This window comes from Anser cygnoides, chromosome 1 (assembly GCF_040182565.1).
Source record: "Anser cygnoides isolate HZ-2024a breed goose chromosome 1, Taihu_goose_T2T_genome, whole genome shotgun sequence".
NCBI lineage: Eukaryota > Metazoa > Chordata > Aves > Anseriformes > Anatidae > Anser > Anser cygnoides.
Genome location: NC_089873.1, coordinates 88,678,745 through 88,697,947, shown reverse-complemented (window position 1 = coordinate 88,697,947; position 19,203 = coordinate 88,678,745). Strand labels below are relative to the sequence as shown.

Genomic DNA, 19,203 nt, shown 5'->3' with positions numbered 1-19,203 from the left:
GGGGGCACTTCTTTACTGTGAGGGTGACAGAGCACTGGAATAGGCTGCCCAGAGAGGCTGTGGAGTCTCCTTCTCTGGAGATATTCAAATCCCCCCTGGATGCCATCCTGCACAGTGCGCCATAGGTGATCCTGCTTGACAGGGGGTTTGACTAGATGATCTTCAGAGGTCCCTGCCAACCCCAGACATTCTGTGAATCTGTGCATCTGTGATTCTGTGACAAGAAATTGAGCACCTAACATACATTTGACAGCAACAGTGCTTTTCAGTGATTCATGTGCGTCAAGTACAAGCCAGTAACATACTGGTCTTCTGGAAGTGCTTCGCATTGTCTGTCTTGTGAGTCTATATGCCAGGGTTTAAAAGGGTGTGCTTTTCTGTGCTTAGGCATGCATACTAAAGATTTAAAGGATGCATGACCGTGCACATAAAACTGTTTGCAGAGGCATACTAAATGATAGCTGTTATCATTTCTGATTATTTTTTGTAAAGAGCAGATAACAACATACCTTTGGAGTGGTTGTAGCATTTATGTATGTAATATAATTTTGTTTGTAATGTCATTGGGAGAATCAATTTATGAGGGCATATTTATTCTGCATCACTGATAAATAAAATGCTCTGTAAGAACCAACATTTGTGGGAGAATTGTTGGAAGATGTACATTTTAAGTCAGTATCAGATGTATCTGCATGTACTTACATTAACTGAGAATATTAAAGTACAGTAGCTCTGACATTCTCTGCACATGCCAACAAACAGCTTTTACAGAAGGTTCAGAGAAGGTGTTCAAATAAAGCATTCATGATTTCCTTGCTAAAATAAAAACCTCTTTCAGACCTGTAAAGTACTGTTTGACAGAAAATGACCTACAATCTGTAGTTTCATATTTTGATATAAACAAGAGCAGGGAAGATTTCCTGAAATGATTGTACATTTTAGGCTCATCTGTTACATCCCAGGATGACTAGCAATTAATGGAGTGAAAAGATTGCAGATTTCCTAGTGCTTTTTAACCTGCTTATTTCATTTTCAAACTTCTGTGATCAATTTAGCAGCAGGAAGTTCTGCAGAGCAATTTGGTTCCACTTGACCCTGGAGGGGTTGTTGCTGAATGAGACTTACTTACAGCTCTGTTTCAATAATGACATCTTGCTGCAATAAATGACGCCTTCTTAACCTCAAGTTGTATTTCCAATAAATTTATACCAATTCTCAGGTTACATTAGGCGTCTGAAAACAAGGTTCTTCGGACAAATGTGTCACCACAGGTTGTCCCCGCATCATAGGGCACCTAGCAGTGCTGGCACGATATTTATAACTCACATAACACATTGGCTGCAGCACATCTTTTTTTCGTGCTGATTAACAGCATTATAGTTGCAATCTGATTCTGCTGGTAAACCAATTTCTTCCACCTCCTTCTCTTTTAACACAGATTTCCTAGAAAGGAAACTTTATAAGTGACCCTGACATCATTTTTAGGAGGAATCCTTCATGTCAGGAGTGGTTTCCCAGAAGCACGCACACTGGTTTGAAATGGTACACAGCAATGAGTGGCAACATCTGAGTCAGGAGGAACTGTGAGCAATACAACACATAACATTTGAGTTCGCCAAAGCAGAAAAATTTCTGCTTAAGAACGTGTATCCTGTTACTTTTGCTGCAGGGTTTACAGTCATCATAACAGGTGATGGGAAGGAAAGTGATTTGCTTGCGGCAGGGGGGGTCTCTTATACATTTCCCGGTGCCATCAAGCAGCCCATCGCCTGATCCAGAACAAAATGCCTGGGAGAAGGAGATGAAATGAAGGGTACCATGGGTACCCAATACCATGTTCTTGCTGTGTGATTCAGCCTGCTGTGATTCGTGCTGCTACCTGACTTGAGCTCATATTCCGGTGCCACACAACCATAACGTTGTCTTCTGCCAAGCAAGGACAGAGAAACCTCTGATTTGGGGGGAGCTGGCCCCTCAGCAGGATTCCCAGTGACCTATTACATCTTTAAGCTGCATATTGGCAGCTCCAGCAATAAAAGGCAATGGAAAGGAGCCAAGAATTTGATTATTCTGGTGCAAATCCCTTTGATTGTCAGAGGGCATTGATTTGACATTATTTCCATTTATATGGCAGGGGACTCTTTTTAGTTTTACAGGTTTTTTGGTTTGCATATGATTCCTGAAAGTTTACATTTCCACTGAGCTTTTTTGAACTGAAGTTATCCTGCTTGGTTCAGAAATACAGAGCATATAAAGTAACTCCTTAAAACATACATTTTTGGAAAAGATTTGTGTGATTATTTTAGCTAATGTAATTTAAAGAAATACATCATTAAATATTTTAAATTGTTCACTGTAGTAGTAATTATGCAAAATATTTTAAAAAAATATAAAATACTGAACTTTGAGGATGTGTTTCACACATACACCTCATCAGAGAGAACAGAACATCCATACAGGTTGACAGGTGATAAGACTTTATTTCAAAGAATTTCTTTTAAATATCTCCTGAAGATATTTAGAAGAAACAGGGAGTGAGCAAGTCCTGTTAGTAGTAAAGATCTAGGAGTGCTTCTGTCTCAAGCTTGTAAAATAATGAATGGCAGCATGTTCTGCAAGTGAAAGAAAATCTGTAGTGTTGAAAAATTGTATGGGCAAATAATTATTGTCTTCATACGTAAGACCAACAATAGATTAGAGAGAAACTCAGCAGCAAGGAATAAAGAATTGTGTTATGGAACGTAGTAGAAAAAAATTATGTTAAATCTGCATTTAGCCTGGAAGAGATTTGGGGGTTACATCTACCATGACCTTTAGCCCAGAATACTGTAGCAGAATCTGTTTTTTAATAATGGGATTAAGTTCACTTGGCTTGTTCCCACCATTTCTAAGCAAGCAAAGAAAATCTGCAAGGGGAAAGAATTTAAAATGGAGGGAAAGATTGTAATTATAGCTTGCTGGAGGCATATTTTTGAGTAAATGAAGTGCTTCAAAAGAAGTGTACTGGTATGCTGTCTTTCGAATGCAAACCTTTAGGGAACTAGTGTAAGAATATAAACTAAAAACATTATTTTACACCCTAAGTTGTTAATTTGCTAATGCCTTGTCAGGAAAAGTCCATATTCAACTTCGAACTCCAAAGTTCGAGCCAGTAATAGTATACCCTCCAAGCATTATAACTGTAAATTACCACTGAAGTGATTAGGAAGATAAGAGACTCTATTATGTGAAGAATCAAGTATCTTATCTAGTACCTGTACTAATTGGAAGCAGCCTTGTATGATAAGAAAAGTAATTATTACTGAATTAAGGATAAACACAAAGATGTTTCAGCCCTGTACACATCTTTAAAACGTAGTGATTCATTAGAGACTATATTTTTTATAAAAAAATAATTTATGTTCATATTTACTGGAGATTTTCTATGTGAACTTGTGCTTAATCTATAAATTTTTAGCCTTTATACAGCCCTCCATATAGACACTTATATGGAAGTGCTTTCATACTGGAAATAATGGAAGGTATTGACATTCCTGGTAGGTTAGGATAGCTCAGTCACAGATATTGAAGAAAATCTCTAGAGTGTGACCAGAAAAGATATAAACGTAGGTCTCCTGAATCCCTATCACATTCTCCACCCATAAAATAGTCTCTTCCGTTATCCTACAAAAATAGAAATATTAACAAACAAGCACAAAAGAAAGAAAGAATGAAATGCATCTCTGCTGGAGGGCTAATAATCCCTAATAATAAGTAGGAACGAAGGCTGCTGGAGACGATAGGCAGTCCTGATCTTTGTCAGTTGACCAAGAATATGTATTACGGGTAGCATTAGTAACGAAGGCTGAAAGGTTTTGGCCTCAGCTTCCCTGGTAAATCCTTCCTTGGTAAATAGCGCAAATGCTAATAATACAGAAGACATTATCATTGATCAGGAAATGTTATTTCATTACTTCCAGTTCTGCTACTGGAGTAATATGTCTCCCCTAAGAAAAAATCTTTTTATTGTTTATTACCTCCCTTACAGACTTTCCAGAATCAGAAGTAAAATCAATATTTTTTTCCTCCAGTGTCCTGAAATAACAATTTTTCCAAGTGTGGGATCACGAATAAAAAGCCAGAGTTCATTTATTGCTATGTATAATATAAAATCATACTCAGCATCAAATAGTATAGAAATTCTAATATAGTTACAGAATCTAGGCTAGAGAAATAATGAGTATATATAATAGCATTTTCTGGTATAGAAAGAAGTGGAAAGGTTTTTACCACGCAGAATAATACTGGACCTTGGTACATCTCTATGATTAACAGTTATAAATAGTCCATATGTATGGTTTGAAAAAAAAAATGACACTTTTTATTTATAAATACAGTATGGCTGTATTTATAATGCGAAATACAAATCTAGACAACTTTTTGCCTTATAATCTAATATTATTGGTGCTTTACTAAGTAACTTTCTAGCATCATAATTAAGCCATAGGACAAAACATTAGAAAGTTAATGTACTTACACCATAATCTGTTTCATTACTTTCCTAAAATTTCTGTTGAATGGGTTTTGGATAATTAGGTAACCATAGCTTTTGTAGTGTTATGCATAGTTTTGTGTGTAAATTAATTCATACCATTTACCTGTGATATAAGTGTGGAAAAGTCTTTTTCTTTAAAGAACAGTAAACCCATCTTCTTTAGCTTTCTGACCAACACAGACATGAAACCAAAGTCAACTTAAATTAGTCCTCATAGCACTGATATTTCTTCCTGTCGATCTGCCAGAGGGTAGGGAGGCCCTGCAGAGGGACCTGGGCAGGATGGGTCGATGGGCTGAGGCCAATGGGATGAGGTTCAACATGGCTAAGTGCTGGGTCCTGCACTGTGGCCACAACAACCCCATGCAGCACTACAGGCTTGGAGAAGAGTGGCTCAAAAGCTGTGCAGAGGAAAAAAGATCTGGGGGTGCTGGTTGATGCTCTCCTGAACACAACCTGGTAGTGTGCCCAGGTGGTCAAGAAGGCCAACAGCATCCTGGCTTGTATCAGGAATAGTGTAGCCAGCAGGAGCAGGGAGGTGATCATCCCCCTGTACTCAGCTCTGGTGAGGCCGCACCTTGAGCACTGTGTTCAGCTTTGGGCCCCACACTACAAGAAGGTCATCGAGGTGCTTGACTGTATCCAGAGAAGAGCTATGAAACTGGTGAAGGGCCTGGACCACAAGTCCTGTGAGGAGCGGCTGAGGGAACTGGGGGTGTTCAGTCTGGAGAAGAGGAGGCTCAGGGGAGACCTTATTGCTCTCTACAACTACCTGAAAGGAAGGTGTGGGGAGCTAGGGGTCAGCCTCTTCTTGCAGGTAACTAGTGATAGGACTAGAGGGAATGGCCTCAAGTTGAGCCAGAGGAGGTTTAGGTTAGAAATGAGGAGACATTTTTTCTCAGAAAGAGCAGTCAAGCTTTGGAACGGGTTGCCCAGGGAGGTGGTGGAGTCACCATCCCTGGGGGTGTTCAAGGAAAGGTTGGACCTGGTGCTTAGAGACATGGTTTATTGGGTGACATTGGTAGTAGGGTGATGGTTGGACCAGATAATCTTGGAGGTCTTTTCCAACCTTAATGATTATATGATTCTTCCACCTGCAACAGTCCTTCCATTAATGCAATAACAAGAGGAAAGCAGACTCCTTGGAGGATGCTAAAGTATGTTTCTTCCTCTAACTGTGTCATAGGAAACTAGGAGGATTCAATTAATGAGTTTGCAAAAAAAAGACTGGTTGCTGAGTGGGCCTCAGTCAGTGTTTTCCCTCAACTTCAGTTGGGAAGTGGCCGAGGTAGGAGAGAAAGAACAGGTAGGGAGGAGGCTGGATTCCCTCCTTCGCTGGGAAAGCTTTATTCAGAAAATGTGATAAAGCCCTATATTTTGGTGAGTTGTCTTTCCTGTGTCTTGAAGCAAGCAGGGGTCTCAAGGAAAGAATAGCCTGTATTTATTACAATTCAGATTGTTATTGGTAATGGTGATGGTATAGAAACACCTAAGTAAATTAAACCACGTTATTCCCAATGGCAGTATTTTACACATGAAGGTCATTAGCCTTTCCGTGAGGATGGTGTCTAAATGACCGGAGTTGCAGTCCTCACCACACCACATGTGCACTTCAGATCCCCCTGCCACCCCGAATTTGTATGTACTGACACTTCATTGACCTTGGCAAAACAGATGCAGTGCAGGGAGGAAAGGAGGAAAGGGGAGAATGATGATGTAGCTTATCTTGTTTGTTTGATGGTAGTTTTTTAACACAAAAGTGTTTATATGTTCCTAGTAGGGCCTGTTCTGACAGCCAATAAAATGTCAGTGCACTGACATGGTTTCTCTTCACTAGAGAAATAAGGCTTGAAATGAGATACTACAGGGGTATAGTCCAGATACGGACAGACATCAGGTCAGCTTTTGCCATCAGCAACTGCTGGGTCTAAGGCTTCTTCATGGTGAGTGGGTAATATATCAAATTTGTTTAGCCCCAGAAACCAGGTGAGAAATGTTGGAAATTCTGTGCCTACTTTTAAAAATATGAAACAAGAAATTTGAAAATTAGAAAATGGACTCAAGGAAAAAAGCTTCTCCTACAGATCGTTGTTTTGAAATCAGTTACAGATAATGGAAGTCAATCTAGGATGAAGAGAAACTCTATCTAGAGAAACGATACTGAATTCCAACCATCATTTGAAATACACATTTTCTGCCTTCTATGTAGGGTATGAGAAAAGGGATTCTGAAAAGGAGAGAAGCGAAAGGCATTTAGAATAAAAAAAGCTCGCTCTGAATTAAGGAATGAACTTTCAATTCAATTTTGAAAAGACAAAGGAACTTATCAGACTAAATTAAATGAGGAGCTGACAGAGCTGTAGGTGACTCATTGCAATTCAAGAAATTTATAACAGTGTAGAGGAAAACGTAGACAGCAGATGGTGCAAAGAATCCTCAGTACAAAACAGAGATCAACACTGAGCTCAAGAGCCAGAAACCATCCTTCAGCTTAGTACCAATGGCAAGAAAATGCTGCCATTAAAGTGATTAAAAGCCATGCTGGGCTTCTAAGCATTTTTTTTTCCAAATGGTTTCATTGGGTAACCAAATTAGAGCTCTCCTGCAGCTTCTGGATTTGAAACAACTAATTAAAAGAACTTCCCATTGATTCATCATAGGAACATTAGAGAAGTCTTTATAAATGAGCAAATAGGATTTACCTATCTTACAATTTCACAGTTAGAGAGCTCAAACAATAAATGGGTAGGATCTTTAGGGTCTAAATAACTTCTGCTCTAGTGAGCAACTCATATAAGAAGCTGAAATTTCTCCATAGAAAGTATTGTTTTTAAAACCACTTCACAAGAACTAAAGAAATAGAAACTGAGCTAGCTGCGGCTTTTAATTACTTAGTCTTATTTGCCCATTTCTTCATACAATAACTTTCTGACTGGAATCCTTTTCTTTTTCTAAGTACTTATTGCCTCTGAGATGTGAATAGATAATCTGTGTGTGACAAATAGTAGGATCATCCTTCTGGACATTTAAGAAATAGTTAATGATGAGTCTTGAGGCTTTTTTTTTTTTTGAGGAAAAAAAAAAGAGAAAAGAAAAAGTCCTAATTTTTGCTCAGTACCCTAGTACAAACAAAATTATTCTGCTTGTATTCAGAGCCTTATGTACATACCTTCACATTTTGATGGCACTGTGGTACAGGTGTGACATGAGCCTTGCTGCATGGGATTTTTGGTTTCAAGTGCAGGTCAAGCAGCGCTGGTTTACAAGAGGGCTGAAGTAATTTTCTTCCATTACTTTGCTACTGAGTTGTTTCCTGGGGAGAAGACATGGGCTGCTTCTGATAGTGTTTGAGCTGATCTTCTGTTACACCAAGACTGTGTTATGACATGCATTTGCTCAAATGGAAGAGTCACTGCAGTGAACTCAGGCTGAATACAAACTTAAATTGTCATATAAGTTTTTAAATCAGAACCCAAAGAAAAATGCACCACATGCAGTGCGTATGAAAAGCATACAAAGGTTAGGTCATAATCTGAAGAAGTGTAATACCAGTGGTTCATATTTTGAAAAGCCTAGAAAGACCATGAGTATAATTATATTTGCATTTTAACCTGGTGCTTTCTCTAATCAAACTGGATGTTTTTGCAAGGATTTGGTTATTGGATTAATGAACCCACAACATAGCGTGATGAAGCCACGGTATGCTGAGGAAGGTGGCCCAGCTGAGGTCCCTCAGGCATGAGCAGGCACACAGGGTGTATCAGACAAATCTGCAAAGCTCCCTTATACTCCACCTCTAAATCACATCTTGATGCCAGTGAATGACTCAAAACAACAAACAATAAACAAATGTATATGAGGAATTGCCCTCATAGGTCCTTCATCAGTGTTTCACAAGTACAAAACCATTTTTGCTACCTCATGATTTCCTTTAAACAGACTGGTCTTTGTTCCCTGCTTGGAGTAGCTGATTTTACCCCAGAGTAATATTACTAGAGCTCAGCTTCACCCTAGATTTTCAAGAACAAAAATATCATTTTAACTGAGGGAGTATTTATACGTACCCAGGGATAACATTTTTGCCCAGAATTTATGAACGCTTTTTATTTATTTGTTTCTACTTCCATTATACTGTTTAAGGACTTCCTGATAGATACATTAATCCTTTATTTGGCAAGGCAGGAATTCTTTTTTTTTTCTTTTTTTTTTCCGCTCATTCCCTTGCATCAGACCTGTGGTTAAAATGGCATAAGTACAGGTGTGGGAAAGTTTCTTGTGTAAGCTATTTTATCCACTTAATATCATTGTTAGTAGGTGTTCGTTTTTTTTTTCATTCAGTATCATGTGTTGGGCTGTTGGCTTTTTTTACATCGAAGTGGACTGGATTGTTACACCACACAATAGTTATCCACAGGGAGGGCTGAAAGTGGATAGAAGCTTATTTTCTCTCACTATCACAGACGAGATTGTTCTATGCATGTTTGTGTGTAGAGCTTCCCTTCTTTCAAAGGAAAACAATCAGTTTTGTTTTCTTTAGTGTTTGTTTGCTTTCTAGAGTTTATTGATTGTTTTCACCTCTTAAACTTCCTGAAATATTTACAGGAAAGAAAACAAAGGTGCAGAATTTTGTGACTAGATGCAGATTCTTATTTTATTTTCCTAGGGAGACTCCTTCATCCAAAAGATAAAACCTGAAGTCATAAAAGCATGTTATTTTTAGGAGACAGTTCCTTAGGAGCTTACAAGAGGTTAAGTAAGATTCATAAAAGAGAGGAATGGGGGAGGGTGTGTAATAAAGTGGTATATGTTACTTGAATGACAAATAGGGAAAGCTGTGAACCACTGGAAGCACCTTTTTTGTGGGAGACAACCTCAGGAAGTTGGCAGAACTCGGATGTGCTGTTTGAGAGCTGGTTTGTTCAACTTTCTCAGTTGTCTTCAAGACTGTTGAACAATGTGATTGGTTTTGTTGTGACATTTGGGAAAGCTGCATGTCAATACAAGTATAACAGCTTTAGTGTCTGGAGAATACTAGGCTTTCTTCGCCATACTTGACCACATTAATAAAATAAGCAAAGAGTTTTCCAGAATTGAATTTTTGCACCATTTGACATTATTACATAGAAGGCGCTGATCCTTCTTCTCCAAAAGGGCAGCAAATCCAATTCTTAAAATCACTTAGCCCCACAGTGAGATAGTTTGGCTCTTGGGTGCATCCACCCCTGTCAGACCCCTTCCATAAGCTGCTGGAAGCAGTTCCTGCTCGCCGCACTGCCACAGACCTACACTGTCAATTGCTTCAGGTAGGCTTGGGGCACTTTTGCTGCCATGGCTTGCCTGTAACTGTGTCCCTGCCCCTGGCCTCCTCGAACAAGCTGCGTGTTACATACACACAGCCACTTCCCTGATGGGCTGAAACACTCTTGCTTCTGTCAGCCCAGGCAGCAGAAACAGAATACGTTGCATCTCTTTTAAGTTGTGTCACATTATTTTACCCCAAGGGGTAAATCAAATGGATGTTTTACACAGCTGAGCTACGACATTTAAAGGATAGTATCCTGAGTTTTGAATTTACTGTTTCTGAAACACGGCTCTGCTCCGGACATGATGTCCTCAGAGCCAGCAGCTCATCCTGGTTGTGCACAGCCAGCGGTGGGGACTGGCACAGGCCCCTTTTTCTGGGAACGACAGAAAAGCCATTTCTGTATTTTTGTATATAGCCATTTCTCAGAAGCTGGTCTGCACTTTAACGAAGGAGTTACTGGTGTGTACTTGCAATGTTAATTCCAGGTTATATGGTTTCCCTGAGAATCGCCATCTGTCATGCTTTTCTGCCTGGAGGTCACTCAAAGTTACCACGGGTTGGTATCCTAAGACAGTGGGATGAAAGGATAAACCGTGTGCTTCGTCTTTAACCCTTAGTTATCCTTTTCCCTTTCAGCACCCTCCTTGATAGGTATGGTAAGGAAGGACTGGGCTTCCCAAAACAGCATTGCCCTCTCCTGGCAAGAGCCGGATTTTCCCCATGGAGCCATTCTGGACTACGAGATCAAGTACTATGAGAAAGTAGGTCACACTTACAGCATCACCCCAACTCAGTTCCTAAAGATCAATATGTTTTGTTATTTTTGTATTTAAAAAAAATATTTTAAACTTTTCACTTGATCCCATATACAATGCTTTATAAGTAGACTTTTTTTGTTGGATTTTGTACAGATTTTTGTTGTTGCACTTCTCACTTGTTTATGAATGTCTTGTTTCATGTCAGAACCAAATAGAGCAGCAGTCAGGGAGTAGATATACCTGTCTCATAGTAGCAGCAATTATGAACATGGATAATTGATTGTATGATTGAGAATGTTTTGATGTATAAACTGTAAAAGCTTTACATTGGAGTGGCACCGAAAAAATACATCTAAGGTAAACATCAATGTAATTTCATTTTGTGCTATTATTTAGCAATAACCTGTGCTTAAATGATAGAGTTCATTAGCCTCATTTAGAGGGTTACAAGAGATAGAGACTGCATGGCATTTATGTCACATTTCTGGCATCCTGTCAAAATTACGGTATTTCACATAAAAGTAGGCAACAACGTGCATTACAGGAAAAGGTACAAGGTAACAGACAGCATGTCCTACGAAAGCATAATCTGAAGCCTGCTTTTCCCAAAGCACAGAACATTTCATCGTTTCCAGTTAGCTACAGGGCCTAGCACTGGTGTAAAAATTTAGTGCAAATCAATGTCTTTATTCCTTGAAACATAGGAAGGAATTTCTTGATGTGCATATCTTACACAGTAATCTGCTAAATCAGTTCTTGCTGTTTCTTTGTCCCCATCTAAAAGTCACAATGGAACTAATGGGTAAGTGAGAAGACCACAAAGAACAGTAATATAAGCCAAGGCATGAAAGACAGATTTAGGGATGATAGGCTCTGTAAATATCAGAATTTCCTTCCTTGGCTGCCCTTCTCTATTGAGATTATGCAGCTTTAATAATGCAGGAAAAAAGGGTAAACTGGGGAAAATCCAAGTAATTTAAATAGTATAGCTAGAGGGAGAAAACAGTTTGTTTAGAATATTTGGCAGTCAAGCAACGAACTTTATTTTCCTACACTGATGGAACTCTTTCAAGTTTTGATCCATTACCATAGTAAACTACACTATGACTAGCACTGCCCTTTTTTGTTTATTTCTATTAAAATAATAACCAAGTGAATTAAAATAGAGAAATAGCAAGTTTTTATTCAATTATATGGGAACAAATATCCAAAACCATTCATATGGATGTTAAATTATGAAGCTCACATTTATAAAAATCTTTTATCAATAGATCATCTGCCAATATCTGTCAATACTGAGTGACAAGGCAAATAGCTCTTCTTAGAGATCTACATATTGGTAAGTCCTGTCCATTATACAAGACTAGAGAAACAGGCTTCATGGCCCTGTGATATATATACTTTTAACTGCTCCTGTCTGTTTTTACAAAAAAAAAAAAAAAAAGAACCATTTTCTATTTTCACCTTTTGTAATGCATAAGGAGTATCTTTCAACTGTTAACTTCTCTTCCCTCTTAGGTGTGGGGAGATAAATGCACTGCTGGCATCTTCCAGTACTGTTGTACAGGGATTATTTTCTCCCTAAGTCACTAACTGGACTACATGCATAGCTCTCCAGTACACTTTTTGTTGTTAACTTAGAACATATATGCTCTCAGTCAGTGCTATGTAATAGGTGGAATGAGAGAAAAACACTCCAGCACCTAACAGTAACAAAGCCACTTATTTGAGCAGAAGAATAGCTATGTGACAGATTTGCAACAGCTCTCTTGAAGACCAGATTCTAGAGAGATAAATAATCTCGTACTGCAAAATACTCTGTTGATTTGCAGTATTAAATTACAAAATGTGATTTTATACCACTTTAATTATATTTAAATATTGCTGAAGAAGCATACATTACAACTATACTGCTGGGTAAGTATAGTGGCCAAATGCAAATGGGATTTGTACATTGAAAAAAAAGAGGGAGAGTGTCTACCTCAAAGTCAGAAAATATTAACATGAACTTTAACAAATTCCTTCTTCTTCACCTTGAAACTCCACATATTAAACAGCACAGTTTGTGTAATGTCAGGGGTAGATACAGCAAGCGTAATCTTTCAGGCTTCCTAATGACCCTAAAAGGGGAAAATATCACCATTCCTATTATCAGAAGTGACAAAAATAGGGATGGTGTTGCAAAATTAAAAGAAATGTGATAAAAGGAAAATAATTTAACCAAATTTAGTATGAATCTACCACAGAGACAATCCTCTTCTGGAGAATAAAAAGTTGAGACAAAGCTCAAAAACAAGTTAAATATTAAAAGCTCGGAAAAATTCTTAATGTCTTAAGGAAACAGTAAAAATGAACAAAGTAGTGTCCATTTGCATTAGGTACTGTTATACAAAAGAATCAGTAAAAAGAAACAGATTTTGCAGTCCTATCTCTATCCTTTTTTACCTGTCATTTCTGTTAGAAAAGATAAGAGGTTTCGTTCTAACATACAATATAAGAAACTGAATGTTTCCATTAAATACAAACACTCAAACACTATTACAAATACAAACACTATTCTGGTCTCAACAGGTTGTGTCGGTTTCTTAACTTTGAGAAACTCTGCAGAACCCTTCAGGATTTAAAATTTTTATAACTATGAACATCTATTTCTTATAAGATTCCTTGGTGACATTTGCAAAATTATGAAGAAGACACTGGGGACCCTAGGGAAGCATGCTTTCTTTTAATTAGAACCAGTAGGAATTCTGCAGCTTGTAAATGGAAGTCATTTCTTGACATGTGCTTCCATGGTTTCATGAAAGATCTGTAAACTTACAGAAGTCCAGTGGCCATGTAATAAAATACTGTGAGCACTCCACAAAATTGGACTGTTTCCAATGATTTTATAAGTAGGATAAAGTAGTGGTGGTGAACATGGAATACAGAAGCATCCTTCCATGCATATCCAGAACAAGCAGAACAAGGGAATAAGGCTAGACTGTGCTTGATCTGCATGAAAGTTATATTTGCAGTCTTGTGTGATACAAGTTGCACACAGAGAACCATGGAAAGATCAAGCTTCTAATCTCTTTGTGAAAAATAGTTTCTCATCTTCTGAGAAAGGTGCTACCAAGTAATAGAGAAATAAAGTAGAGAAGTTATCAACAAGCTACAAGTATGCAAGCCATACATTCATTCAAAAATATAATAAAGAGCTCAGTAATTTGACTGCTTTAAAGCACCTTCTTCCATATGAGCTTCATTTCTTCAGCGAATTGCTGCAAAATACTCATAACTTTAACAAAATATTGTTTGCCTTTGTCAGTCCCTAAAAATGAAAATCTTGAGAAAATAGCAAAACTTAGTTGTAAGCCAGTTCTATATGTATCCTACATATTTTTTGTTTCTTTTTTTAGGAATACACTCATACATGTTTGCGGGGTTGGCTGACAAGGGGTCACTCTGTTCTGCAGCTTTTCAGCCAAAAATGTAGGGAACATAAGGTGACCTTCGACATAATTTGAGAGCTGACTTGGCCTGCGAAGTAAACAAAAATTCTAAGAAATTTAGTCCAAGATGCTATGGGTTTCTGGCACAGTGAAGACCAGAAGTTTTCTGTTGCATAGTTACATGGTATACCGAGAGAGAGAGAGAATATGATCCTAAAGTAATAGTGCATGTTGAGGCTTTGTAGTTGAAATATCTTATTTCCAGTAGATTTGGAATCATTCTGAAAAAGTTACAGTTAGCAACATTTGTCACCTTAGACAATAAGTGAGTCTTTACTGCAGCACACAAAGAATCCATTAAGCGTTTGACCTTAGAGATCTAAGATGTACTCTGAAAAGCATTTCTTCAAAGACCTTTGTAGTCTTCACAGATACTAAACATTTGCAAGTTATCTCTCTTGCTACAGGATGTCTACCCTGTTCTACAGTCTATATTTGTCCATTCTATTTTATCTTTAATATCTTCCACAAACAGGAAAGTACTTTTAGAAGAAAAAAATCTTTCATAGGCATTGTTGTCTTTCCCTTCAAAAATCAAACTCCAGATATCAATATAATCTCTGTTTCCTTGCTAACAGAAATCAATTTTTTTCTTTATACTTTAACACTATTACTCAGACATTGACTAAAACTTTTACCATTTGAAAGATTCCAGGGCATCATAATCTGATCACCTCTACAAAGGTTGCATGCTCAAGTCAGATGAAGGCTGATATGACCTTGCCACAGCCTTGCAGTGAAGCTGAGTCCTTCTGTAGGAATTCTCTCATGGGAAAGGAAACGCAGTACGCAGTGGATATAAACCATACCAACTGCACTTCAGGTGGTGCAGCTGAACTGGAAAATGCTTATTCCTCCCCTTTTCGACCCAAACTCTCAAAGTTAATCACCAAAAATTAATGTTCCCTGAGAGCTGTGTTAAGCATACCAAGCTGTACACATATCAGAAACTATATTAAGTTTTAAATTCTCCCATATGGCCCAAATACACCAGCTGGATTATATTTTCTGTTACGAGGTAATATATAATTAGCTGATAAAGTCGGTCTATAGGGAAGAGATTTTATAGGATTCATCCAAGCAATATCCAAGGCATTGCAATGACATCTCCAAATAGAAAGCATCTTCTGGAGCAGGATGCAGGATGTAAAGACTGGCTGATGTTTCTTTGCTTTCTTGTCCATTGGTGAAATTTGCACTAAAGCCAAATCCCTTTGATAAGATGCTTCATTTTGTTGGCAGATTCGATTTGTAACTTACAGGCAGTTTTCACATAAAAATTTTAACCCACGTCTATATGACAGTGAGTAGACAAGATATGTAGGATGTCAGATATGACTTTTCCTCTGCTCCACTCTTATTTAGCGTTGAATTAATAAATAAAGGAGAGAAAATAACCAAGTAGTAGAGACAAGGGGGAAATTAGTTTCCCAATGAGATTTTAAAAAGAGATGAAGAGCTGATGAAGCAGGTAGATAAAGTACCAGATTTAAAGAATTGGAAAGGAATATGACCTTTTTAATTTTTCTATCAATCTACAGCTGTATTTAATTAACTTCTATGAGGAGTGATGCTCACTCTTAAATTCTGATATTAAAGCAAACACTGCTATTTGTTTGAATATTTATTAGTATGAATTGAAATGAAGCATCCTGAATTTGAGTATGAAAATACATAAGAGAGTTTGAGGAAATTGACTTGATAGGAATAATGTGAAGATTTGAGCACATCAACGTGTAACAAATCTTAAAAGACAGAATTATTTTTACAAAAATTAATGTGGAAAATTTTAAACGAGGAAATAATTTACTCTTGCAGAATTGTATGCCTACAATAATATTCTGGTGTTTAAAGCAAATATATCTGTCCAGAAATACATGCACCATATTATTTCAAAGCCATAAAACATATGTACCATATATTACATACTATGTGTTCTGACAGCAAAAAGATATGGCACTCGACGTATGTGGAAAGGTATGAAATGATACCTTTGCCATTTTCTCTACATTTTTTTGAGGAACAGAGAATCTGGTGTTCTGCTCAGTGCCACTCTGATGACTGGCACAGCAGTAGCATGTTGCTGGGAGCCCTGGAGACGTGCCACACTCGCTTTTGCCCACGTGCCCGAGTTGTTTCATTTCAGTTTTTTCTCCCGTGTGAATTGCCAGTTTAGGGTGTGTGACTCATCACTGTTTAGGACAACAGATGTTGCTGTGTGGATTTAGCAAAGGAGACATTTTGTCATCCTTTTCTTTAGATGAATTCAGCTCTGCTCAGGCAATATGTACATCATGCTTCTTTTCTCTCCTTTTTTCCCCTCTGCCCCCAAACCTGGCCCTACTCAAGTATCAGCTGGAGTCCTAACCTCAAGGAGAAGGAGCCACGTATTTTCATTAGTCAAGACAGACAGTTTTTATAAGAAGTACATCATGTAGTTAAGACAATTTCTGGGTGACATTTTGGGAAGGTGAAACAAAATTAGCGGACTGTGTCACATTGTTCAGGAGCAGGCATATCTCAGTTGGTGCTGTTGTGTCAGCATTGCTAGCATGTACTGTTTCTTTCTCTAGGCATATTCTTTTATTATTGCTAGGCATGCCATAGTGCGCTTGGTGCTGTTGCAAGCTGTCTGACTAAGTTTTGTAAATATCAGTGACAGGGTTAGGGAACAGGAAAAGGCTTATAACAACAGCGATGAGCATATGATCCCTTCAGGTGTCTGACCAGTCAGTAAGTTTTTTAAAATGTATACTCATTATAAAATAGTGAATACTACGGTGTTAGTATTGAATGGTCAGCTGAGCAGTTCTTAGCCTTATGCTAATTGTTCTTTTTTAAAATGAAAAATTTGTTCCTGTAATTTTTTTTAAATTATTGGAATTAGTTGAGGGATAAGTAGCAATCTGCTGCCTGTAAGTAAAGTGTTCCAGAAATTAACAGAAGCAAGAAATGTAGGGGCCATGAAACACTGCATTTTTGTTATATCTTCAGCACGTTCTTGTAAAAATGAGAGCACTGAGTAATTTGGATATTAAGAGCTTTTGGACAGTAGTACTAAACAAACCCTACTGTTTGACCGAAGCAGCAGGAGCAGATCAGCATGTTGCTGTGAGCCCACAGAGCTCCATGGAGCACTTCTGGCATTCCTGGCTGTTCAGAGCTCCTGGGAAATGAACCATGTCTGGCAAATGTTTTTAAAAAATAATCACTACAAATGTGCTTTGGGAGATAATCATTAAAACGAAATCTCCTAGCTTATTTTAGCATAATAAGTGATGTTAAACAAGCTTCTCAGTTTTGCTATTCTGCTGTTATTAACCTAGTTTCCCAAGGGAAGAACTGTGAAAGGCTGAAGGATTCTAAAAAGAGAAAAAAATAGGTCTCCAAACTGTATAAAATGAGAGTGAATAATTAAGAGACTCTGCCCAGATATAATTTTTGCCTTTGGGAAGGAACCTAAGGTCCTTGCAACAGCCATTATTAATGACACTGATATAATTACTATTAGGAGAAAAAGAAATCTTGCCTCTAAATATCAATTAGGTACTGCAAAGGGTTTACCAAAGAAGTGGTAAGCTAGGGCAGCTCCATTAGGTGTCTGGTTTGGCCAGTCTTCCAATAGTTTTCTTCAGTTACTTAGAGCTAGCTTCTCACCATTTGTATTTAATAATAAAGTAGCCTACGGAGCTATTACTATTGTCATTCCTGCTGAAACAAAAAATCTTGACAAGAAATATGATGCTGTTTAAGCAACCCTAGTAGATTTGATTAAAAAAACATAGTTCAGTCGCTGCTGACCTTGTGTTTTTGTCTGTAGCCAATACCATCTTCCCCAAGGAAAACTGTGTGCACAATACGTATTTCAGTAACTGCTATAGAAGAGCTGCACAAATGTAGAAGTGCATTAATGGTTTTGAATTAATCATTTTCAAACTCTTTCAAAGATACAGGCATGAGAGGTATGCAAACTACTGCATACAACCATTACAAACTATCAAGACAACAAACTTAATACCCCACTAGTTCCATACATCAGAGAAAGCTAAGGAAACTAAATCCACCAATAATAGAGGTTGGTTCCTGAAGAAAAAAGGTATTATTCAATGTTTTTTTCTAGCTATTCAGCAGTTGAACTTTTAAAAAAAAAAGTTTTAAAATAATTTATAAAATTTAAATTAAATAATATATTACATATTTAATTTTTACATAATAATGTAAACCACAGCAATCAAGAGTTAATTTTAAGCATGTGATTAGGTGAGCTCAAAAAATCAGAAGATCCTCATATTTTATAGTGCAGTAAAGTTCAGCTCACTCTGGAGATCAAACTTGAGATGATATTGATGAATGTGTTGTAAAAAAGGAATGTCTTTTCAGAGTCAACATATCAATTGCACAGAAGGAAATGGTAACACATATAACATGTTTAATCTGGAAGTAACAAATAAGAGACTGCACTCAAAATATTATTGTTGTTGTATTATTACCCAGTTTCAGTGTGTTCACCTTTGAGTGTAGTTCCAGTAAGTTTTTGTAATACCTGAAGTTAATGAGAGTTTTAACTTTTTCAGGTACCTTAGCACACATTCAAGTGTCAGACTTTGGGTTTGAAACTTTGACCTATTTTTACAAAAAGAAAGATGATTTTCGTGAGCAGTGGTCTTAAGTATAACTAAGGTGACTGCTAAATGACTATCTAGTCAATATTAATTTCCTTATATATGTTAAATATAATGCCCAGATACCCATTGCTCTAAAATATGTCAGAAAGTTTCCTTTAGACTTTCTTAAAATAAGAACTACCTTAAAAGTTCCTGAAAGTCTCTGTGAGCCTGAACTATTTCAAAAACTGAAGCTTGGTCAGTGTTTTAATAATACATAAAATATGTACTTTACAAAAATTGCTTGTTCCCAACCATAAACATGAATTCCCAGGATAAATCAACAAGATATGTACTTTGAGACATGGCTAAGGTAATAACTTTGTCTAAATGAAGGAATGTTCCAGTACAAGGTATTATTTCACTTATAGTTTTTTCCTGCTCTCCTTGATGCATTTAGGAGATATTTGGGGAAATAGAGCTGAAAAGGCATGTATTCTTTTTTGGAGAT

The 19,203-nt window shown here is 37.5% G+C and overlaps 1 protein-coding gene across 12 annotated transcripts in view; it reads left to right on the top strand.

Annotated features, from left to right (window-relative positions):
• The window catches only part of EPHA6 (EPH receptor A6), a 517,785-nt gene that overhangs the window by 345,245 nt on the left and 153,337 nt on the right, over positions 1-19,203 (top strand). For all 12 annotated transcript variants that reach the window (XM_067001793.1, XM_067001791.1, XM_067001836.1 and 9 more), the window contains one exon: positions 10,476-10,600. In XM_067001793.1, coding sequence (XP_066857894.1) covers positions 10,476-10,600 — 125 coding nt within the window. The remainder of the gene's footprint in view (positions 1-10,475; positions 10,601-19,203) is intronic.